This window comes from Plectropomus leopardus, chromosome 12, assembly GCF_008729295.1.
Source record: "Plectropomus leopardus isolate mb chromosome 12, YSFRI_Pleo_2.0, whole genome shotgun sequence".
Lineage (NCBI taxonomy): Eukaryota > Metazoa > Chordata > Actinopteri > Perciformes > Serranidae > Plectropomus > Plectropomus leopardus.
In genome coordinates, this window is record NC_056474.1 from 1,615,550 (window position 1) to 1,640,805 (window position 25,256).

The 25,256-nt window shown below is 40.8% G+C and overlaps 2 protein-coding genes across 2 annotated transcripts in view; one reads left to right on the forward strand and one right to left on the reverse strand.

Moving 5' to 3' along the window:
• Positions 1 to 5,154, reverse strand: part of basp1 (brain abundant, membrane attached signal protein 1) — a 56,949-nt gene extending 51,795 nt beyond the window's left edge. The window contains exon 1 of the mRNA XM_042497557.1: positions 5,022 to 5,154. The gene's annotated coding sequence lies outside the window, so the exon portion shown is untranslated. The remainder of the gene's footprint in view (positions 1 to 5,021) is intronic.
• Positions 5,155 to 17,216: 12,062 nt separating this feature from the next.
• Positions 17,217 to 25,256, forward strand: part of myo10 (myosin X) — a 127,445-nt gene continuing 119,405 nt past the window's right edge. Inside the window, exon 1 of the mRNA XM_042497410.1 lies at positions 17,217 to 17,645. Within this exon, the coding sequence (XP_042353344.1) occupies positions 17,625 to 17,645 (21 nt within the window). The 5' untranslated portion in view covers positions 17,217 to 17,624. The remainder of the gene's footprint in view (positions 17,646 to 25,256) is intronic.

The window sequence follows — 25,256 nt, forward strand, 5'->3', positions numbered from 1 at the left end:
TTTGAGGAGATTTAAAAATATTGAGATATGTATTGTTTATCGAGATGTAGCCTAAAAATAGCACAATGTAATGTGCAGCACATATTAGCCCTTAACCTTACCAAGTGCCCTTTTGCCGAACCTGAACATCCGTGCCAGCACGTGCATTTGTTGACATCGAGGCGTTGGTTTCCATGTGCTTTCGCTACCTAAACATAATCACGCGCAGTATTTGTGCATTTGTTGACCTCACGGTAGCAGCATCCTGTATCATAAAGAACAGATGCATAAGGATACCTAAAGCGTAATATTTAGAGGTCCATGGCAAAGTGGCAATATGTGAAGACGTTGGATGATAATGTACACCACCACACACGTGCACCATATACCAGGCTGAAATTTCAGGAAGGTATTAAGTATTACATACAGCCCAAGCCATAAACACCCACAATAAAATAAGCTTCGTCCACATTAATTAACGCAGCTCTTCTTCCCAACTAATTTCAAACATACTGAATGCAGTGCAAACCCTCCCGTGTCAGATACGGCTGCGTGCTGCAAGGCAGGCAGCGTCTGGAAACCTCCAGAAGCTCTGCACTTCCTTCCAGCGTCAAACACAACACAACCTGCTACCATAATGAGACACAGCTGCCTGCACTCCAGCAATATTTCCCACAACACCGCCTTTTTTTATTATCTGCACATTTTGTCTGTTTCTGAATCCTAGAGATCTTATTTTCACCTGCTCTGTCTAATACATTGTGTATATTAATTTAAGAGTTTTCAGAAAATGAATGTGTTTATATGCCTCTGCACCGGAGATAGAAGGCATTATGTTTTTGGCTAATCCGTCCATCTGTCCATTCTCGTGAATGCAAAATCTCAAAAACACCTTCAGGGAAGTTCTTCATATTTAGCAAAAACGCTCTACTGGTCTCACGAAAGTGTCACAAAGTCATTGTAACCTAATCTAATTATCCTTGTGAATACAGAATTTTAAAAAACATCTTGAGGGAATTTCTTCAAATTTGGGACAAACGTTCAAGTAGCCTTAAGGATAAATTTGTTAGATTATGGTGGTTAAAGGTCAAGGTGACTTTGAATTTATCTCATTGTTGCGAAAGTGATATCTCAAGAACATGTTGAAGGAATGTCTTCAATTTTGGCACAAACGTTCACTTGGACTTGAGGATGAGCTGATAGAATTCAAAGGTGTCCAAAGGTCACCGTGACCTTGCAACCCTCTCACTGTCGTGGATGCAGTGTCTGATGATGGCCTTGAGGGTATTTCCTCAAATTTGGCACAAACATCTACTTGGACTTAAAAATTAACTGATTAGAATCTGGTGGTCAAAGGTCAAGGTCACAGTGACCAAATAAAATATGTTTTTGGTCATAACTCAAGAATTCATATGTTCAAATTTCAAACCAGTGTCAAATAAAATATAATAATGAAGGTCCAAAATTCTGACAAGAGGTCATAGGTCAACCGTAACATCAAAATGTTCTTCAAAAACACTTAACATCTACATTTTCACGTATATGGATGTGAACTGTTGGTGCAACTTGACTGATGCGCAGAGACATACAACCGCATGGCAGTCATTCTAGTTCATTTTTGTAATGAGAATATTCAAACCAAAAATAGATCCAATTGTGTACAATTGTCCATTTTTTGGCTGCCATAGTGACAGTAGTAGCAGCAGTGGTGACTCAACCTGCAGCTGCGCTCATTCCCCATCTTCCTATATACACACAAGCACACACACACACACACACACACACACACACACACACACTCACACTCAGTTACATGTGCATTGAGCAGCAGCTGCAGCCTCCCATTGTCCTGCTTCACCTCCTCTGCTGTAAGTTAACGAGCCTCCATATGCATCGATGGTCTAATTAAGACAGACGCTGCGTTTTGTGAAAAGTGATCCTGTTGATCACATGACTCACTTGAGCCTCGACAAAGAGTGCATTTAGGTTTTATTAATCTTTGACACCTCAGCAGGGGAATAGGGGAGGACAAAGACGGACAAAGAGAGAGCTGCAGAGTTCTCGAGAGGAGACAAGCAACGTGGCACGATAACTCGCTCAACCATTTTCTCTGTTTTTGCTGTCTTTCTCTCTCACACACAAAGTCTTCCTCTCTTTTATGTCTGATAAAGTATGTGGACATCTCTGTTAAAAACTCCATAACCTTCTGTCCACATACTTTTGACCACATAGTGTGTGTCAGACAATAAAGAGTTAGTCAGTGAATGTAACACAGAGAGAGAGAGGGTGAGCAAGGTTTCATTGCTATGCCTCTGCTTACCTCACACACACACACACACACACACACACACACACACACACCTATAGCAGCCGACAGCGGCGGCGGTAATGGATGAGTCACCGTCGTAACTTCTCATCAGGTTGCTGTTTGTCTCCGTCCGGCAGGATGAATGAACGGACTCGGGCCTGGATTTATGGGAGCCAATCAGCAGTCGGACGTACAGGACACGTTACTACAGTCCCCACGTTGCCATGGTGATCTTATAATACGACTCAAGGGGTGACAAATGATGCAAACACTTTAACAAGAGCTTTAAATTAACTAATAGTTATAGCTGAATTACATATTTATTTGATGTCACGATATGAGACTGGACATCATCTGGACTTTTGTTTTTTCTAATATCATAATAGACATTACATCTATGTACTAAATAAAGATATGAATTCTTTTATAAATTATTATTATATCAAATTTCTAATTATTTTTTTTCCCTTTAAAGGTATGTTTGTAAGTAGAGTGACAGGAAATGTGTAACAGAGGGTAAAGACATAATATGACAAGTGCGCCCAGACAGTCACATGGCAGCGTGAGAGCCAAAAAAACGCTCCATACATCCACATTATTATGACTTTCTTCTATTCTAAAAGTCATCAAGCTCTTTGATGATTTGCACAGGTGGGGTCAGTCTATTGCAATGTTGCAAAAATTGGTGAGTTTATACACAGGAAATTTAAATAATCCACAGACTGTGTTGTGACATACTGCAGAAATATTAGAGTATTGTGGTTATTGTGTTGGACAGCACTGTTGTATAAAATCAGATTATGCAAGAGGTATTCTTAGCAATCATTAGCAAAATGTGCTTGAGTACCAAAAGTACATGTGCTTAATGTACATTCACAGTGTCAAATTATTACCACTATACCAGCCTACTGTTTCTGTATTAGTATTTAAAATATGCAGTCTGCCCATGTTTAAAACTGACATCGTCGGCTGGCGTATCATATTGCCGTGTAAAGGGGCTTTTGGTGTCAGTGTCTGACACCTCAGTCCCTTACCAAGTGGTGGTATTTGATGACTTTGGGGTGATTCTGATCACAGAGGAAAAGCCATGGACGGGCCAGTTCTGGCCCACAGGCCATATGTTTTTTGGAGTTGAGGCGGTAGCTAATACAACTTTTAATTAATATTTTTTCTCTGAATAAGCAATTAGATGGTTCGTCTCTTAAGGAGGGCAAAAAAAATGAAAATAGCTCCATCTAAACTGCCCAATATTTCGTTTACAAATATCTAAAGCAGAAAAAACAACAAATAATCACATACGAGATGCAGGAATTTGAAAATATCTGTCATTTTCACTTCATAATGACCATACGATTAATAATCTGCATCATCATTTACTGATTTTCTTTACATCAACTAATCAATTCCTCAACTATTGTTTCAATACAGCTTCATTATCATCTACTGAATATTTCAGTGAAAAAAAACCAGCATCGCCGTCACTATGGCTTCATTCACACACAAACCGTCTACACACATCTCCCAACACACACACACACACACACACACACACACGCACACACACGCACAAGCGTCTCATTTTATTTCTATAATCAAATGTTTCCTCAAATCAAATCAGTCCATCAGGAATTAAAACCAAACCATCTCCATCCATCCTCCTCTCCTCCATCCTATTGATAGGCAAGGTGGCATCTCTCCCATCCACACCCTACTCCCAGTGCGCATGCGTGCCGCGGCAAACAAAGGACCAGGCATCAAACCGACGGAGGATGGCTAATAAAGTTTGACTCGCTGCAGAAATCACATCCAGCATCGATGCAGCGGCGACAGCAGCGGAGTGAGAGGGTGAACTTAAAGTGTGTGCACGCAGAAAAGGGTTATTCAGGTACACCCCCAAATCTTCATCACCCCCACCCTCCTCCTCCTCCCCTCCCACACGCTCCCCAAATCCCCATCTCCCCCCTCCTCTTCCTCCTCCATCCTCCACCTTCTCGGTGCAATAAAACGGAAATATGAGATCAATAATTCATCTAAATCATGACATAATATGCTTAGAGACGCTGGATGTGTGTGATGGTGTGAGTTTGCCGGTCGCGTGAAGCCGAATGGTGTCACACCTCCACACAGACAAAGAGGTGGGGCGAGCAGGAGAGAGCTCTTCTTATTTCTGGATGTTGAACTGTGTACTGACTGTAATTTAGGAGGAAAAAAACGCTCCTCTTTACGTTGCCATAGCAGCCTGCCAAGATTATATAATAATAAACAATTTCAGGGCAATCAATAAATAATATAGAGCGCGCGGTGCGCGTGAGGAGACGCTCCTGTGCGCACTCGAAGCGCATTTTCCTCAATAAAAGTGTGAAAAATCTGTGTCTGAGGGTGAAGCGCGTGTTCCTCCAGACGGTACACACCCCTTTTTAAGCTCGTGCACATTTTTTTTTTAGCTCGGAAAAAAAGGGGCATATAGGAAGAATTAATTTCTGTGATTTCAAAAATTTCCTTTTCAGTTTCGTTTTTGCTGTTTTTCGTTCATTTTTTTCCTCCCCCGTCAAATCTGCCGGATCTTTTGTCTCATGTCTGCTTTCATCCATGCAGCGTGCGCACCGGCTCCCCAAATGGAGAGATGGAAAAAGACAAAAGGGATGAAAAAAATTAAAATAAAACAGCCAAAAGCCTCCAAAGCGCTCTTTTTGGGGAGAAAAACAGGAGAATAAAGAGACGTGGCGGCTCTTACCGTGCACACCGAAGTTCCGACGCTCCCTCTGCTCTCCTTGCAGTTTCAAGTAGCGGCTGCTGTAATTTTTTGCGGCTTCTCCTGCGCGCCCAGCGGCTTGTGCCTGCTGCACGGTACGGCTCGGCTCGGCGATCCTCCGCCTGCGCGCACGCGCATCCACACGTACACGCACGCGCGTGAATTGTGCACACACGCAAACACAGAGATGCACAATCCCATTTTTCTCATGAGGAAAATGTATATTACAGTGTGTCTTTTTTTTTTAAATCAAATAAAGCTTATTATGATGCGTCAATAAGAGTCCATATTTGAGATGAGACGATACTTTATGACGATTCATAGTTTTAATACGATATTTAACAGTACTTTATGATCATTTCAGTGCCAGTCCTATCACTGTAATCTTCCTGCAACATTCCAGTCATATTCCCACTAACATTTATCACAACACTTTTATTTCCAAAGAGGAATTCACTCGCTCCAAATATATTCTGGCTTCCAAATGTAGATTATTTCTGTCTGTAAAGTATTTTTTTTATGCTGGATTTATGTTATCAGTAACTAATCGCTCTTTTTTCCCCCTAAATTGCGCACTGAATGGGACTGCAAATTCTCTCTGCGCACGTTTTAGTGGAAATACTCCTCCACCCTCTGACTCTGTCCATGTTCCCTGCCTCTGCGCGCCCCCTGCAGACACTCACCGTGTCTGTCACTCAGTGCGGGACTGGCTGGTAAATTTGATGGACTTGTTGATGCGCAGTTGACACCCTACAGGTGGAAGAGGAATTTAGATACTCCATTAAGTAAAAAAATATATATTTGAGTGAGAAAAACTCACTTTGTTCTGTTTTTGGTTTAAAAAAAAAAAGTAGAATCTTTTTACTAATTCCGAAAAATGTCTTAATCATTAAATCCATGCAACAAAAGCCTGTTTCATGCAAAATCCAGATATTTTGTAGTAAATTATCACAAGTCAATACTAAGGAAGAATTCTGAAATGTATTGGTTATCTTCTTGAAAATTAAATGTATATCTATTGTCTATTGTCTAAATGTTTGTCTTATATACTTTAAATAATGTTTTTTTATTTAGTTTTGTGACTATGGCTACTTTCAGACGTGCTGTGCTTGTTTAAGGATTTCCCCCCTTTTTTAATTTTAAATTTTGTATTTTTGTAATCTAATATAGAAAATAATAAATATATATTATTTTAAAAAAAATCTGTCAGACTGATTATTTTTGCACTAATTATACTAAAAACTTGACTTTCCCTTTTAAAATATCCCATGGATCAAAACCAATCTTGATAAAAATGTTTCTTAAAAATTTATAATGAGCCACTTTAGTCAGTCTAACCATGTTTGTGAAAGTGATGACAGTAATACTTGATGAGTTTTGTGCTTTTTTTTTTTTTTTTTAAAAAAAAAAAAAAAGAATTTTGAAGATGCAGTTTGATTTTGTCCTTATTGGACAAAAATTAAAATGTTGGGTTTTCCATGTGTCTCTGTGGTGTCTTTGTAGTACTTTCTTTAAGACACTGGATGGCGATATTTGCAAAGAATTGAGAAATTTCATGTGTCTGCAGGAAACAGCAAGAAGTGTATCCAGGTTAATGTGTTTGAAAATTTGAACCACTGAAAAGCAGCCAAGGTGGGTCACCTCAAGACTAAAATATCTTCATCAGTGCGTCAAGCTTTTTGTCAGTCTTTCATTTTGTGAAATGTTGTTTTCTCTAGAGTAAAATGTTGAGGATGAGATTACCATGCAGTGTTGCAAGAAAAAATATATTAAAAAGCCAAACTTTTTAATGAACTTTTATGCACAATCTAATCACCAGGATTGTGACAGGATACATTACATTTGTCCCAGTGCACAGACATTTTTTGGGGGGCAGGTGCCAGGAGGTCTGCTATTTTTAATTTTAGGGCTACATTTTTTAAATTTGGAAATGAGCTTGGTTGTACTGTTCAGTAACATGCACAAAATCCAAAATTAAAAAGAATCGTGATAAAATCGTGATCCTGCCTTTAAAAATCGTGCGCGTATATCTATATATAACACACCACGAGATAACTGATGTTTGTTGTTCATTCATAAAAGTCGATAAAAAATGTAAATACAGACAAATACAAAGCAGGACTTAATTGCACAAAGCTTTTTTGACATCGGCTCTTTGACCAGAGGAACTTCCGTCCTCTTACTTTGTTGGTGTCAGAGTGGGGGTACGTGGGACATGTCCCCCGCAGTTCCCGTATCTGTGTCCTCTGTCCCCCTCACAATGTATCTTGAACACGTCGTACCTCGTTTTTCCGAGCGGTCTTGAAACGCACCATGACCCACCTGCGTTCACGCGCTGGTTTATTGTGATCACGTGACGCGTTTGAGACGCGCGCGGGCAGCTCTGCTCTGAACTGTCGGTTTGAACTAAAATACCAAAAATAATGTGCAGCAAACCGACGGGCACGAGGCCAAAAACCCGCTGTCCTCCCTCACCGCAGACCGCGTGAGCTGAGTCAGCTGTTTCCTGTTGATAATGTTCGCGCAATGACGTCACATTAATAAGACGCGAACAGTACTGACGTCATTGTTACCTGAGGCTAGCTAGCTAGCTGCATGCTAGCAACAGAGCCGCTCCTCCTTAATTCCCGCGCAGAGTTTGTGCTCACTATCTTTGAATTTACTTTTAAAATCTTTAATGCTCCAACAGGAAGAGCAGAGAGGAGGAGGAGGAGGAGGAGGAGGAGGACCGGAGACTACACTGACGCTCCTGCAGGAGCTTCACAGGTGAGATTATAACTGACAGAGAAATATATCTACAGCATTAAAGTGACTCTGAGATTCATTTACATCTACTATTGTTGATTTTGAAGTGTGTGTCAGTGCAGCAGAGAGCTGCAGCACTGACAGGGACACGCTCCACAGGTGAGGACAGACTACAGCTGACTGAGGACATGTTGTCTGCAGGATGAGAGGGACTCTGAGATTAACATCTGCAGCTTTTACTGAGCTTTTCATGTTCAGTGTTGTCACTTAATGATCTGGCTGCTCATCCTGTAGATGAGGGTCACTCTGTGTCACACAGACCAGAGTTTGGCAGCTCAGACTTTCGAGTCCTCCGGGTGCTCCGGATCTGACAGCATGATAAATCCCTCGATAAAAGTCGACTTATTCCTGAACAGTCTGTCCCCTCACTTCTGAAATGATGGCTACGCTCCTGGTTGGTAACGTCTCAGCCGTCTAGATGCTACCCCCCCCACCGCCTCACACACACACAACACACCCACACACACACACACACACACACACACACACACACAGAGCAGGAAGTATGAGGGGATTACGGAGAGGTCAGTTTGTTCTGGAAGACGCTGCGACCTGCCTGACCCGGCCGTACCTGACCTCTGCTCAGGGCCGCTGATAAATCCTGCGTGTTGTGCTCTCACGGCAGAAGTACTGATGAACTATACGTGACCCCCTGAGATCCTGCGTCCCTCTGTGTTCTCAAACATGCAGAGCTAATCCTGACAGCTCTGAGCACGCGGCGAGGAGGATAGGAGGCTGTTTCTCTGAGAGGGTCAGAGAAGCTCGCTCACTGACAGCAGCGTCCAGCCATCAGGACGGTTTCTGACATTTATACCTCAGAAAGTTTTGCCATCACATGACAACAATGGAGGAAGTTAACCCTTTGGGCCCACACAAAACATGCTTTTAAAAATTCAGCTTTAAATAATATACAAAAATATTATTTTTTACCCTTTTTGAGTAAGTTTTTTTTAACCCAACATCAGTCCCAATCATAATTAGCAAATATTAAATTAAATAAATAAATTAATTAAATTAAATGATTTATGTTAAATTTACTACATGTTTATATCTCTGGAATTTTAGGACTTTTTAGACTGTTTTCAGATTTTAAGACGTGTCTCATATTTTGGGACATTTCTAGGATTTAGGACGTTTCCGTGATTTTGGGACACTTCTCAGACTTTGGGACGTTTCCAGCATTTTAGGACATTAGGGTCTTATCTAGGACCTCTGTCGGGGGTGTGATGTTTTGATCAACAAGCTCTATTTTGATGCAGTTTTGTGCACTCTGACCCCTCATGGATACTTGAAGTACAAGAACCATTGTCAGTGTGAATCTGTTTTATTGTGAATTAGAGAAGAGTTGGAGGCCACCTGACACTCTGTGTTGGGGGGGCAGATTTGGCCTGTGGGCTGTAAGCGGAGTATCACTCCCATAGTGCATAAAAAGACAAGAAATTCAGCTTATTTATCAAAAAGCTTTGATAAAAAACACGAAACAGTTCAGTATACGCGGCTCAATAATAACTCATATTAACCCAGTCTAGAACCGGGCCTGGCAGCTACAGTCGCTAACAACAGTGGGTCCTCCATCAATGTGCCGAAATCCTTTAAGACTCGTGCAGCAGACTCTCCAGGGCGATCTGCATGCTATAATTAGTGCTTAAACAGTAGTGATGTCTGTGGTTTGTCTGTCCTGACTCGTCGCCGCCACATCACCACAACCAAACGCTTCAAAGCTGCTTTTGAACTTGACTCTGATGTTCTGAAGCAGCTCTTTTTTTTTTTAACCTCACGCTGTATCTTCATCGATTCACTGTGCAGCAACGAGCGCCTCTTCAGTTCAGACTGGTAATCTAAGGTGCAGCAGTACATTCGACCGGATGATTCAGCTGCAAATGCGGAGCAGGAACAGGCAGGGTGCTGCCATCAGCACGCACTCTCACTTAAAACAGGCTGTTTGCTGCCACGTGCACCGAACCGGCACTGGTTTAAATAAAAATCAATCATTGGTGCAGACAGTGAGCAAACAGAGGCAAAGTGTGCCCACATCATCAGGAATGAAATCTCTCTAAAAGAAGAAGCAGGGATGCACTTAGTTGTTTTTCATACCTGCATTTAAACCTTTGAAACTTGAGCAAACTGGTTGACTTAAAAAACATGAGCAAAAGGCGATAAGCAGTTGCATATGAAATAAAATATCCTGCAAATTACACAAAAAAAGGTAAAGGATGACAAGATAATGACCTGAAAATTAGCTTAAAAAGAGAGAAAAAATGTATTTGTAATAATTATAATTAACTATTTAGATATATTTATTTATTATCATTTACTGCTATTATTAATTGATTTTATATACATTTTTAATTTTACTAATTTTACTTTTTGGAACATTTCAGATTTAAGATTTGATGACAAACATTTGACTCCATTTGAATTTGACTCGATGCCTGTGACTTGATGCCTGTGACTCGGAGCTTGTGACTCGGAGCCTGTGACTTGATGCCTGTGACTCGGAGCCTGTGACTTGATGCCTGTGACTTGATGCCTGTGACTCGATGCCTGTGACTCGATGCCTGTGACTCGGAGCCTGTGACTCGATGCCTGTGACTCGATGCCTGTGACTCGATGCCTGTGACTCGGAGCCTGTGACTCGGAGCCTGTGACTTGATGCCTGTGACTTGGCGCAGAGCCGCCGTCTGTATAATCACATAATGAGCTATACGCTGCAGCATTAACATTCCAGCTGCAGGTCAACAACACAGAGTCCTCATGTCTTATTCAAACACACGTGTGTGTGTGTGTGCGTGCGTGTGCGTGTGTGTGTGTGTGTGTGTGTGTGTGTGTGTGTGTGTGTGTGTGTGTGTGTGTGTGTGTATGTACACTTTTCCCCTGGACTGTCTAAGCACACAGAATGACCCCTGACCCTGCTGGTTTGGGCCTGCTCTCCGCTCTTTCTGTGATGTGGGTTTTAGTGCCCCTGCTGCTGACTTGCAGGAGAGCAGTAAACTTGAATGCTGCCATGGCAACGGCTGTTCAAAAAGAAAAGAGAGGAAGTCGTATGATTATTCTCAAAGTAAAGTCAGAGCATGTAGGGGCCATTTGATCTCTTCTTTTATACCCTGTAAAATGTTTGTGTAGGTAGATGACATATAACACTGATATTATTTAGGTTTACATAAAGGTTTTTGTATATTTTTGAATAGTGTATAGTAGAGTATTACACTAAGGTTATGTTTAAAGGTACGTTGTTTGTTGTATTATTTCTGTTAAAATGCAGGTGAAAGTTATTTGCATCTGGTGTGGTCCTCCACTGAGGTTATTAACGCTGACGGTTCTCGTGCGTTCGCCTGTTTGTTTACACTCAGCGCTCTTTATGCGCAGGAACGTGGCGTTCTTCTTCTCTGGTGTGTTATTATAAAGTTGCACCGCCAACTTCTGGCCTGGTGTGCATACGACAGCATTTTCAGTTGTTTTTCCAATCCGTGTACACGAGGATTGTTTTCATAATGTCATCATATGAACATGGATTTTTAAAAATGTGCACAGGACAGACTAGTCCGCTGTTAGTCGGGCTGTTCTCGTCTAAAGTGATTAAGGAGCTCTGGAACATTAAAACAGCCACTGTAAACCGTTTCGTCCTGCTTTTGATAAACACTTTATTATTCTACATTTATAACCTCGTCATGAGATTCGGAGGCTTCTGAGGTTCTTTTGTGTCCAAATGCTCTGGGCCGTTTTTGAACTTGTGAAACACTAAAACCACGATGTTGCATGTGGTTTTGCAACCGTGTGACTATCAGCTGCTCGTTAAAGAGCGAGAACATCTGAGCCGCTCACAGGAAGACAGAAACGCAGGAGTGTGTGAGAGGCGGGAGATGATGTTGGACGTCCTCAGACAGTCGAGCAGAGGAAGGTGTGTAACACTCGCAAACGTAATAACAGCCCACAAATGTAATAAAGCACGAACGCGACACAAATCTGCAGCCATTAATGTAATAATCCCAGAGATTTAATAATAATCCCATAAACGGAACAGCAGATGGCTACTGCAAACGCAATACAAGATTTCCTGCAAATGTCCCGAAAAGACAACTGTACTATGTCCAGAAAAGACATAATATAGATGTCTTTTCTGGACATAATATAGATGTCTTTTCTGGAATTAATATAGATGTCTTTTCTTGACATAATGTCGTTGTCTTTTCTGGACATCAATAGATGTCTTTTCTGCACATAGTACAGATGTCTTTTTTGGACCTATATAGATGTCTTTTCTGGACATTGTCTTTTCTGTACATCATATAGATGTCTTTTCTTGACATAATATTATTGTCTTTTCTGGATGTAATATCAATGTCTTTCCTGACTTAACATAGATGTCTTTACTAGATTTAGTGTAGGTGTCTTTTCTGGACGTTGTCTTTTCAGTACATCATATAGATGTCTTTTCTGTCCGACATAGGAATAGAAGAACATCCCTGCTTCGTGCTGATGTTTTCTGATCATTTATTTGCTCTCCTCTTTGTTTCCTCAGACGCGTCAAACACCCTGAAAACTTCAACAAAAATGAAAGACATAAAAGTTTGAAAAACATACATTTTCCATTCACTCTCAGTCTCGTGTCCATATTAAGCAGCCGGGTTAGCACGGCAGAAATGTGCTGAAATTAAACAAAATAAAAAGTTTGTCTCAAAGGTTCATCAAAAATGATGGTTAAAAAATGTACCGCCTCGAATGTAAAGTCTTTACTTTACTACCCGGGTGTAGTTACTTACTCTTACTCACGTAAATGATCCAAATACTTCTACTACTACTGCCAAAAAAGCTAAAATTATTCCAAACAGTAACAGCTGTCTGTAGTTGTGGTTGAAGTAAATTAAATCCCAGCAGTGAAGGGCGACCGTTAAGTAAGTAACTGAAGTTTTTGGATGCTGGGTGTTTTTTTCACCACTCTTGTTAATAATGAATCCTCACAGCTGTGGTCTCTGAAGAGTTCCTCTACCCATCATGCCTCTCCACTGGTCCCCTGTCTGGACAAAGTCACTTCGGTGACCCTTGACCTCTACCTCCCGGCCTCTGGCTAACACTCGCTCCCTGCAGCGATGGTCCTTAATCCCCTGAGGATTCTTCAGTCGGGTCAGAGACGATTAGTGCGAGGAATGAGCTCAGCCCACCTTTACAAACGCGCGATAACGTGCACGCGGCTCCACCTCTGGACTTTGGAGGGCTTTTGGGGAGTTAACATGTCGGTGTTGATTCTGAGCGATGAGGCGCTGCCGAAGCACTTAGCTTTTAGGTAACCTCTGCATGTTTTGGCCTGTTCACTAAAAATCACACTTGCATCGCGTGACGCAGGGTTTTAGAATTCAAATGTATTTTTTGTCCTTTTTATTAGACGTCCATCGACTTTTAACATCAGCGTGCAGCTCTGTCATGCAACGATACCCCAACATTAACATCAGACGCAAAAAGAAATGTAAACCTGATTAGTCTTTGATGTTGTCAGTGAACATTTCCACAGGCGGGTTTACATTAACATTCAAATTTGCACAAATTAAAATTGCAAATATAAAATTCCCCCCAATGAAAACATGTCAATTTTGATAAAACTCACATTCACGAGTTTTTACGCTCGCATGAACTGATATTTCAGGGGATTCGAAAATATTTCACAAAAATACCCACTTTTTTCGCTTTTGTAGGTCACATGACATTTTTAAAAAAAACATGGTGTGATACGTGTGGACGCAGGAAAAGACGGAGACTTTTGGGCATCATGCAGCAGGTGCTGTAAGAGGTGTTACTGCATCACATAACTCCTCAAACGCTGAGCGGAGGACAGACTTGTGGTTTTAATTTTGGCTGAAGTGAGACATACAACTTGAAAAGGTTGTATTTTATATTTTTTTAAATAAAAAATCTGTTTCTGTCACTTTTAGTGTTGACGCTGCATCACTGACAGTGGCCATAACGTTATCTTTCCTTCATTGTCGTCTTCGTTTTTGTCTCCGATTGCTCCCTGTCCTGCGGGTGACTCAAACTGTCCATCTGCTACTTTTGGTCCTCTTGATGTCGTGTCCTTTTACTTCTGTTGTGAGTGTATCCAGTGTAAAGGTGCATCTCAAAAAGTATCATGAAAAAGTTATTTATTCTTCTTCTTTTAATTCAAAAAGGCAAACTTTCATATATTTTATATTCATTACACATAAATCGAAATATTTAAAGCCTTTTTGGCTTAAATTTGGATGATTACGGCTTATGCAGTAGCTCATGAAAATCCAAAATCCAGCATGTTGAATTATCAGAATATTTTCTAAGATCATTCAAAGAAAAGTATGAGTATGTTTTATTATATGATGTATTTAGAATCTTTTTTTTTTTAAGCATTTTTTCCTTTTTTTTTTTTTTTTTTTTTACCTTTTTCTCGCTGAGGGCCATAAAATGCTTGAAATGAGTGTAGAATATATAATAAATTGTAACTTTCTTCAAGTTTAAAGATGCAAATGTTATTATAAAAATATAACATTTCCAGTGGAAAAAATACAATACTAGACACTGCATGCAGCCAGCAATGGCATGAAAATGACCGTGTGAAGAGACTTAACATCTACACGAAATATTGACAACTGAAATGTATCGACACAGGCTGATCTCAGTATCTGGTCGGACACTTTAAAGGAGTGCGAGCAGCACCGTGACAACAGATGGAGACCATTACTCACGTTTTACTTGGAATAATCATCATACTGAGCAGTAGCGGAGGATGATAGGAGCCATTTGTTTGTCTGTTGTTGTTTGAACGTTTGGAGATGCTGGCAAAGAATCAAACTGCCAAAAACAGGATGAGGAAGACAAACATTTCCTGTGGCTTTTTTTTCAGACTTCTCCTAAAGATGCAAGATTACGGGGTCGGGACTTTTATGTTTCTGCCGGGATTCCTGCTAAGTGTGTCAGTGGTGAAGCCAAAACTGACTTCCTCCAAACTGCATCACGCTGAGCGGACAGAGAGAGTGGAGGACTGACAATGACGCATAGCAGATAGAAAACACCCGGAGGACGAGGACAGGATGGAGAGCCAGGTAACGTAAATTTGTTGTGTTGTTTTATGTTCAAAATACAGCAAAATTCAGGGTGAACTCTGAATAAACTGTGAATAAACATCCCTGAACAGTAGACCCTGCAGTGAAGATCACGGGATAATTTTTTAAAAACAATATTTTTGTTGGTTTTTTTCAGTTATAACAGATATTATATATAAATAAAAAGTGGTGGTAGCAAATATGGTATATAATAAAATGAAAAGGCAAAAGAAAACAAAACAAACAAAAAAACCCAAAAAAGTAAACAACAACAAAATGCAGGTTTCCATTACAGATTTGTGCAAAAATTAACCCTGTAATGTCCTCCTGAGTGCAATACACCTTTTGTCCTCTGGGGTCATTCTGACCCCGCCCTGTTTTTACTGTTATTTAAAGCATAATGTATAAATTGTCAATCAGTTCTGTGTAACACCTCTAGTCTTACTGCAGTCCAACACATTACCACACGTTTACCTTCGTTTTGGAATTTAGGGCTAATAGACCTTGTTTATGTAAGTATAAAAAACATATTTTGATGGCAAAAGATTTTATTTGTGGTCAGAATAAACCCAAGGGCAACACAAGGGGGATATTTTCAAAATGTCGATAAAACACAATTTCGAGGTGACTGTGTTTCCACTGAGTGATGTTGTGCGACTTCTCTGGTGATAACATCCCAGTAACCATGGTGATGGATGTTCAAAACATCAGCAGCTTTATGTCTATTGCAGCCACGAAATTGACGTGCCTCTATTAGGCAAATTTTATATTCACAATTTCAATTTGCACAGTTGAGGGTTAATGGAAACCGACGCCTGCGTGAACTCCCTCATGTGCAGTCTCTTGTGTTTGATCTCTTTATCATATGATCTGCCAAGCTAATGCTACTTTAATGCAAAAATATCAGAATGTTAATATGATAATTACTTAAAAACTTGGGACCAATCAGCTCAGCCCCCGCAAGCCCGTCATTAATCATTTAGAGACGTCGTCAGTGGTTCCTGGGTCACATTCAGGACCCAGAGTTTCTGAAAGTCTCCTCAGAGAACGATGGAGGGCCAGCAGGAGAGAGAGGGAGGGAGAGGTTGATAATTACTTGCAGTCAAGCCTGTCTTCAACTCCCTGTGATTACCGAAGGCTAAATGTTAATCTTAACCACTTACCGAGAAATTGTGACGCAACAAACTCTTTCAATGCGGGCAGGACACGACAGGCCCAGTTATTACTAATAAACCCTTCTAAAGAGACAGAGGGAGGTTACACAAACATTTGGAAATAATGAAACCGCTAGAGAGAAGAGTGTTCTTTAAGATCAGTTTTTAGGTTATGCACTCAGTCATGGCAGATACTTTTGCACACGTATGCATCAGTACATCTGTCAGGTTTATCTCAAACACTCAGGAAAACGTCTGCAGAAAATGGAATACAGGTCAGTGGAGAGACAGTTTAATTTGAGGTTTGAGTCAATCAGATCAATCACTTACAAATGTGATAAAATCAACCACATTTAAAGCTCCAGTGTGTGTAATTTAGTGCCACTGAAACTCAATCAAACTGCATTTTTTGGTCCCACAGCCATCAGAGCAGGAAACCACTGTATTATTTCTGGGTGTCATTCTGGACTTTGTCATTTTGACTATTTTCCACCTGATGACATCATTTTTACCATAATTATTATATATCTGCTATAGGTGCACAATCATTGTTGCTGCAAATCACTGACATATCCCAGGCTGTGACAATGATAATGATAATAATAATAATAATAATAATAATCATAATAATAATAATAATAATAATAATAATAATAATAATAATAATAATAATAATAATGGCATCATGACAAAAACGTTTAGCGGGTTAAAATTCAGAAAACTGATTAACATTTGATTTTAGGAGTGATGTTGGTTGAACAAATAACTCAGTGAAAGTACAAGAGAATATAAATGTATATTTTTTTTTTCTATTTTGAAAAGTGCATTTTGTGCGCAGATCGATATGAGTGTGTGTGTGATATTAAAGCGGGCCGTAAGGATTAATTATTCGATGGCTGTTAAATATCTAAATACATTTGTCTCTTTTTTGCTTCCATATAGTTACACCTGCAACCATCACCTCCAGTGTGTGTCAGTCATCCAGCTCCGGGCTCCGCGTACTGACAGCAGGAGGAGTCCGAGAGGCAGCGGGGCTGCACGAGGAGGAGGAGGAGGAGGAGGAGGAGGAGGAGGAGGGTGCGGGTGCTGGTGCTGGCAGGGGAGGTGGAGCTTCAGGATTATTGTGTACCGGGTCTGAGTGAGTGACTGAGTGAAAGAGCTTCTCCAAAGTTTGACCGGCTCGCAGTTTATTCTCTCGTGCACACTGAGTGTTGACAAAAACAACCTCCAAATCTCACCGCGCTGTGGACCAAAGTGACGCACGGAGACGCGCGGAGGACTGTGCGCTCCTGGAGGAGAAGACCCGAAGTTTTTTAAAGGACTCATGTTTTCTCTGCTGGAGGACTAACCCATGAAACAAAGAGTAAATTTACTACTGTAGCTCCACACTGAGTGAGTGACCTCCATCCTGCAGACGCTCCGGAGCAACATGACGGACTGAAACTGTCGGATCTGCTTCCTTTTTGTAGTTTTTGGAAATCACACTAACAACACATGAGTTGGATTGACCGGACGCGCGGTTTCCTCACAGTAAATCCCCGGGGATTAAAATAACGAGGGCGATGGATAATTTCTTCACAGAGGTAAGAAGTCTTCTGCTTCATTCATGCAACATGTTGCACACAGCGAGCTCCAGCGCGAAACCTCGAAACCTGAACAGCTTGGCTTTAATTCTCTGATAAACACGAGAGGAAGGCAATACAACAAATTAACAACAAAAAAAGCAGGAAATGAAGTAAAAAGTTTCAAGAAAATTAAGTGAAAAATCGCAAAAATAGAAAAGAAAAACGGCAAAACACTCATTAAGAAACAAGCAAAAAACAAGAAAATGACCTGAAAAGTGCTATAATGTTAATTAAAAAAATATACATTTATAGTTAGTTTCATAGAAACTTTCCCCTTTTAGGAATATTTTCTAATAATTTTCCTTCTCTTATCTATTATTTATTTATTTTCGTTTTTTCAGTGAGGCTCTGCAAGTAATAAGCAACAAGAAATGTCTTACAAACTTAGAAATTAGTGGATATTGAAAACAAATTTTTAAAAAGCTAGGGAAAGCTGTCGAGAGAATCATGTTTCTAATCAAAATAAATGTATATTTTAAATGATTTTTGCAGAATTATCATAATTTATAAGCAGTTTTTGGGGTAATTCAACTTTTTTGCTAATCTTCAGGTTATTTTCCTGTACTTTTTGCTAATTACTTACTCATTTCTGGGTCATGTCTCCTTAAGTTGCTTATTGCTATTGTTCACGTCTTTGAAGCGAATCAAGCCCAGGTTTAAAAGGGTTAATTATTAAGTGACTTATTGTTTTATCTCTTTGTGTGATGATGGGATCTTCTCAGGGAGATAAAAACATGAAAAACTGCTTTGCTCTAAAAGAATATAGATCTTTTTGCCTTATGATGATCAATCAGCCAGCAGCTTAAAACACAGCATCAAAGAGTCCACAGCAGCTTCGTGACTGTTTACAGACGAACCGTCCTTCACCAAACACCCATTCAGCCCAAATCTCCCTGCAGAACAATCAAAAGCTCCCCGTGGATGCAGGTTCAGACTTCTATTAATAACTTTACAGCACTTTTTTCTCAGAGGAAGCTGGAGAAGAGGTGCGGAAATACCACAGATCCACTGGGACCCCGTCCAAGCCCCAGTCTGCCCAGCACAGTCCCTCTGATACTCTTGTGATATACCTACAGGGCTTTACAATGTGTGCGAGCCGCTCTGTGATGGGCTCATTTAAAGTCCTTTATGACGCCTTTGCTCCTATAAAATCCCCATGACATTTCAGGTGGAAGTCATAGTAGTGAGCTTAAGTTGACCTCATTGAGCTTAATTGTGTTTTATCACATTAAATTTACATATTATGGTGCTCTGTAGTGAGTTTATGCTCACTTTATTGCACTTTGTGGTATCTGTATCCGTATAATATAACCACGGTATTCTCAGAAGAAGTTAGTCTGTTGCTGGGAGGCTTCGTGAGGTTTCCTACATCTTTAAAGTTCATGTTTTAACCCTTTACAACCAAATGAGAAGAAGGCAGTAAGCAGCATTAGAAGAAATACACCAGAAATATGCAAAAAATTAGTGCAAGAAAATAACCTGAAAAATGGCAATAAAAGGATAAAGAAGGAAAAGTAAAAAAAAAACAAAAAAGGAGAAAAAATGACCTCCAAAATTGTGTAAAAATTCTGTAGAAATAATTTGAAACATATCATTTTGATAATTACAAACATAACCTTGATTTCTTTTTTTTATTTTCATTTTTTAATAGTAATTTTATAAATCTACTAATGTCTTGCAGTCAGACACTTAAACACAAACGTTACACAATTACACAAACAGAATAACTGATGGAGGCAGCGGTCGACCAGCAGCTCCTGTGATCAGCGATGTTAAATCGCTGTTTTTCTCAGTGGAGTCTGGCTCTGAAAGGAATCATAAAACAGCTCTATGTTCCTGTTGGAAATCACTGTCTGAAATCAAGATAAAGCCATGAAATATTCTAAATGTAGCATTTTACTCTTTAGCTGAGACTTAAGTTTAACCGCTGCTCTCTCCACAGCAGCACATTACTTCACCTCTTCAGCCTGCCTCTCGCAAAAAATCTCAACTGTCCCTTTAATGTGTATCTATTTATATTATAATAAAATAATATATATATATAAGTAAAAAAAAGAAGAAGCGATTTTTGGCTGTTGATTGTTCGATGACGTCCTTTATGAATAAATATACATTTATTTCCCAAATAAAAGCAGTAAACTTTGCTTTCATCCTTCTGGAAAGATCCCGTCATCCTGTAAATGGGGTGTAACAGGTGAGTCGGCTCTGCAGAACTCCACAGGTGGGCGGTTCAGGTGGGTTTATTCTCCACAACAACCCTGATAATAAACCACAGCGCAGTCTGACAGGTTTATTCGTCTGAAGCATTCTGCTTGTGTAAATCTCCTGCGCGCTCTGACTCACGACTAATAAGCGTTCACTGCGGTCGAATTTCGACATCAGCATCCACGCCTCTCTGTGATGACGTTGGCCAGGTAACGGCAGCAACGACTGAGTCACTCCTGAATGTTTTTAGCGGAGATGATAATCATCACGGCGGCTGTAGCGTGCTGACAGACCGGCTCCTGATGGGAAAAAACCACAACACTGCGAGCGATTTTTAAAACCGGTTCCTCTTCATGTTGAGGTGTAATGGTTACTGTAAGAAGTTCTGCCTCCTGGTTTCGAGATCTCCTGCTTTCTCACTGGTGCTGGCGGATTTTCGAAATCCAGTGAGGTTTTCAGCGGTATGCGGGGCCAAAGGTCACGAGGCTCACTGAGCTCATAGGCGCTCGTGAGAGCGTTCAGCCTGAGTAAAACAAACACTGCGAGGTTTCAGGCTTTTTGTGCCGGTCTCATGACGAGTGTGTGTGCTACATCTGGCTGCTGAGCTTTCCCTGGAAGTCTCAGAGAGAGAGAGGGAATATCTGAGTGCCAGAAGCAGGCAGGCGTGCACAATAGTCTCAAATATCGGCCTGCCTGCTTTTCTATCTGCCAGCGAATCGCAGCTGAAACAAAGAGCCCAGTCTTTAAGGAAAAGGGCATTTGACAAGGAAGTAAAGCAGCTTCCAGCAGATGGAGGCCGACAGTGTGAGCAGGGAGGAATTTGAACGGGGAAGGAAGGAAGCCGGAGTGTTTCGTATTTATACTGAAGACAGTTTAGATGAGGGTCCCACAGTGCCGGAGGCCGGACAAAGACCGTGTTGACGAAGGTCTCCGAGCCTGCAACAGTCCTCCTTAACATTACTGGTTCACTCCCTTTGTAAATTTACCGTGTTAAAACACTCCTCGTGTGCAGACTCACACCCACAAAGCAGCTTGATGTCAGTGGATGCTTTAAGTCTCCTGTTTGCAGGAACTGTAGTTTTGCTGTCTGCTCTCGCCTGTTTTCACACCTTGTACTCTGAGCTGTAAAATTCAGTCTCGTGTGCATTTTTCTTGTGTGGAAATAAGGAGGCTGTTAGTTGTTGTCAGTGTTTAGTGCTGTGGTCTTAAAGAATGTGTTATTTCTGTCAACTCATCACCAGAGAAATGTTGGCATTGTGCGTTCGTGCAAATTTCGAGTACATTACAACTGTATGTTAATTTGTCGGCAGGACATTGAAATCTAGGTTTAGGCACAAAATCAGAAAAAAATCACGTTTTGGCTTAAAACACCCACTTTTGTCGGCACAGAAGCTGCTGGAAAAGCAGGCACGGGTCAGTGAAAAACATCCAGGTTCAGTGCTGCAAATGTTGCTGGGAAATGTGACGATGTGCCGCCAAAAACACGTTTGGACGATGAACAACGGTGGAAATATCCTAAAAGGCACCTAAAAACAACCAGATTCCGTGGCTCAAATGCCGCAACGTGTCAGTGAAAAACACCCAAGTTTTGTGCCACAAATATCGCTGGGAAATACTGCGACTTACCACGAAAAATACACAGATTTGGTGCCACAAATTCTACTGGAAAATGCCAAAATGTGCTGCTAAGAATACCCAGCTTCCCCCCCTTTTGAAAGGAAATAAATAGTTTCTTTTTCTTGTCACCTTTTACACATTTTTTGGCTATTTGTGGGATGTTTTTGCGAAGTTGCTTATTGCTTTTCCTCTATAATTTAAAGAAATCAAACCAACTTGCTCATCATTATTAATATTATCACGGCCCGTCTGGACAAAACATACAGATGTAACAAATCAGTAGTTATCAGAAACGTACAAAGACATCATTTTTGCCTTGTTCCTGGGATTTGTGTGTAGTTAAACAGACTGTGGTTCACACTGTTTTGGAGAGGACAACCCTTGTTATTAATATCCCATCTCATATCTTTTTATCCTTATTGTTGTAATTTTAATGTGATTGTTGGAGTTCTGTGTCTCAGAGGTGGAAGAAGTCATATTTTTCCCAGCAGTCTCACTTCAGTTAAGTGTGCCGAGGAGCTACAGCAGAGCGCATTATCCCAAACTATAGAGACATGAACGTGTCGACAGTGACACATCCTTTAGCAGGAGGTTTCTCGTCTCTAATTACCGCGCTGCAGCCAAAACAGTCTGGACCGGAGTCAGTCCAGGAGCTATAAATAGAGTCTGACTGCGCACTCAGACTGCAGATCTTCATCACTCCGTCACTTTCCAAAACGTGAATCGGGTTTCCCGTCCGATCACAATCGCTTTACATCCTGCACAGGTTTTATTTTGAGGCAGAGAAAAGCTGCGAGACAAAGAAACGATGCACAGGAACTAATGAGGATACTAAACAGGATAGTTTGGTCACCCCTCATTAAATAAATCAAGTTCAGTCCAGTTTCGGTTTAAATGCATTTTCAAAACTGCTTCCAACTGGATAAGATAACTGTATGGAATACTGGAACATGATATTTGTATCAAATCTGACCTTTAAAACCTCAAACTTTTTCAGTATTTTTAGAGGTTGACAGATTTTTGGCCTGGCTGATTATTGGGGTCGATATTTGGCATTTTATTATCTGTATTGGCGTTTTATTTATTTGATCACAGATGAAATTATGAATGAAAAAGTGTGTATAACACTAAACCAACACCAGGAAAGGCAGTCCGCGATACATGCAAAGAAAGTGTCAGCATGGGAGAAACTTTTGCTTAAAATCTTCAGGAGCTATTTTCAAAAATTCAAAATTTTCATCTAACTTTGTATAAAAAAGAAAAGTTGCAGGGAACTTGTAATTTATGTTGAAAGTTTCAGTTTTGATAAAATATTTGTTAAAGGCATTTAAACAAAGTTTTGTGTTGGAGTTTGTTATATTTCAAATTCTAAATTTTGACAAATATTTTCATTTTTATTGTAAATGCATACTGGGTCAAAATATCGGTTATCGGTCTCATTAAATACTAATAATTGGTATCAGTATCGGCCCCGAAAAAACCTAACCTAAGTATTTTTGTGTGTTACCAAATTTACAACCCCACAAATATGTAGTCTTTTTGCAGAGTGGAAAAACTATTAAACGGCATTTTGAAACCCTAAAATTCTCAGCTGAAAGCAGCAGCTGTTGGAGGCAGGATGAGGCAGGTTTGATTTTAGGTTCAACAGTCTGACACCCCCGAGGCTGCACGAGGAACGATCCCGGTCTGTGGGTGCCCCTGATTGGCTGATATCAAGTTTTATGATATCCAATGAATGACAGCAGTGGAGGAGTGTGTGTGCTCTGAGGCTGCGGGACCTGCAGTGTGTTTGAAGGCGTGTGTGTGTTGACACAGCGGAGTCCGTTGAGCCCGGCGAACTGAAGGTTACAGGGTTTGTTCTTATTTGAACTGGTAGGCGTGGTGCGGCTTCACCCGTCCACCAATCAGAGAGCGGGGTCGCCTCAGGTGTGCAGTGATCGTCGTGTTTGTCAAAGCAAAATGTGTTTCAGACTCTCAGGTGACGGAAAAGAGCAGCAGGAGGTCTCAGATCAGTCTGGGGGAACAGAGCACACATCTTTGTGTTGTTTTGTGCGACACATCACTGTTTGATTTATGTGTGCATATAAAGACATGTTTGCATTTTACGTCTCAAAATGCCTCATATGTAAAAAGCCAACTCATGCTGTCCTATAATGTGCATGGCTGCAGGCGTGCACCATCATGCGTCTCATGAGTCGCTGGCCATGTTTACAGTGATAGTTGTGGATTCTTGAGGCTGTTTGAGATATTTATGTAAAGTCAGTGTGTTACATACAGTAGCTGGCAGTTGGTGCTGTGTTGATGAATTTTTATGAAGCCTATTTTAGGCACGAATGTTGCACTGTTATTCCACCTTGCTGTTTTTTATTTAATAATAAATGAATAATAAATTAATGAAATAAATCATGCACAAATCTGGTAAATGATGCATTCTAATCTTGTCAAATGTGAACATTTACAGCTTTTTTCTGTCTTATAATCAATGATTGATTATCTTTAGAAGCTGTTCGCCAGATAAAGCAACAAATGTAAATATGCTGCATTAAAATTTGGGAAATTGGGATGGAATTTTTGCACCAATTTCTGACTTTTTAGTCTAAATCAGTGTTTCTCAGCCAGGGGCTTTTTAATTCACTGTAGAAGTGAGCCCAGTGTGAGGAAGAGTCATAAGTGACTGGTTGTGCGTTTCACTTCATGGCGGCTGTGGCTCAGATCGTAGTGCGGATCCAAAATTCAGAGTGTTTGAGTCATCTGGACACAGTTCTCAACACGCTGGCTGAGCTGGCAGCTACCAGCTAACAGTAGTAACTCCATAAACAACACTAAACTACAGCAGTAGTTCTGACAGAGCTGACGGCGTTCAGCCGGGGACGCCATGCCAGGGTGCCGTCCTGATATCAGCAATAGCTGCTGTATGAGCACAGTGCAATGCAACAATGCTGAGCTGGTTGTTAATATACACACATGCACTAACATGCACGTGCAGCTGCGCTGGCTTACCAAAACAAAAAACAGAGAAGCTCAGATTACAACACACACACAGAGCGGGACATTATTCTCTGCTCAGGATGCCATCACTCCACTGTGTCTGCACAGATCACGCCTCACTTGGTGCTAAATAAGTCAGTCTAAGTCTCTGTAAGTCAGAAATTCCTTTGTTCACATGCTGGTGGGAATATTCCAGTTTCTAGACGTCCAAGTTGGCGGAGCTGTGTTGCATTAATGTGCTGCTTTGTTAGAAAATGATCTCTGGAAGACAAAAGATCAGCGAACATGAACCGTTTCAGCGGCTGCAGCTTTGGCAGCCTGAGCTCAGTGTTGGCGACGAGCCGCTCGGAGGTTTGAACTCTGCCGAGAGCTTCACGGTTGAAATAAAGTTACAGACTGGTATTCGTCCAAAATGTGCCTGTAAGAGTCTCACTGCTGCAGCCGTTAACCCGGTTTTCTAGATTCCACATCAACGTGTCTTATTCCTTCTCCCCCCCGAGCGTCAGCTGCCTGCATTTCTCATTAAACCATAAAAAGTAAAAGCCCAATCATGGACGTTAATAGGCTCGCCACAACAAACAAAAGCTGATTTAAGTGGCTTCATTTTAATGATGATTTGGAGCGAGCCATGCTGCTGTGTCAGAGCGTCTCCTCCCTCCCTCTGCGGCTCCCTGGCTTGTTTAAAGCTGAAACCTGACACCTGTGGAGCGGCCACAAGAAGCTGAAAGGAATTTAAACAGCTTGCAGATTTGTCGTTTT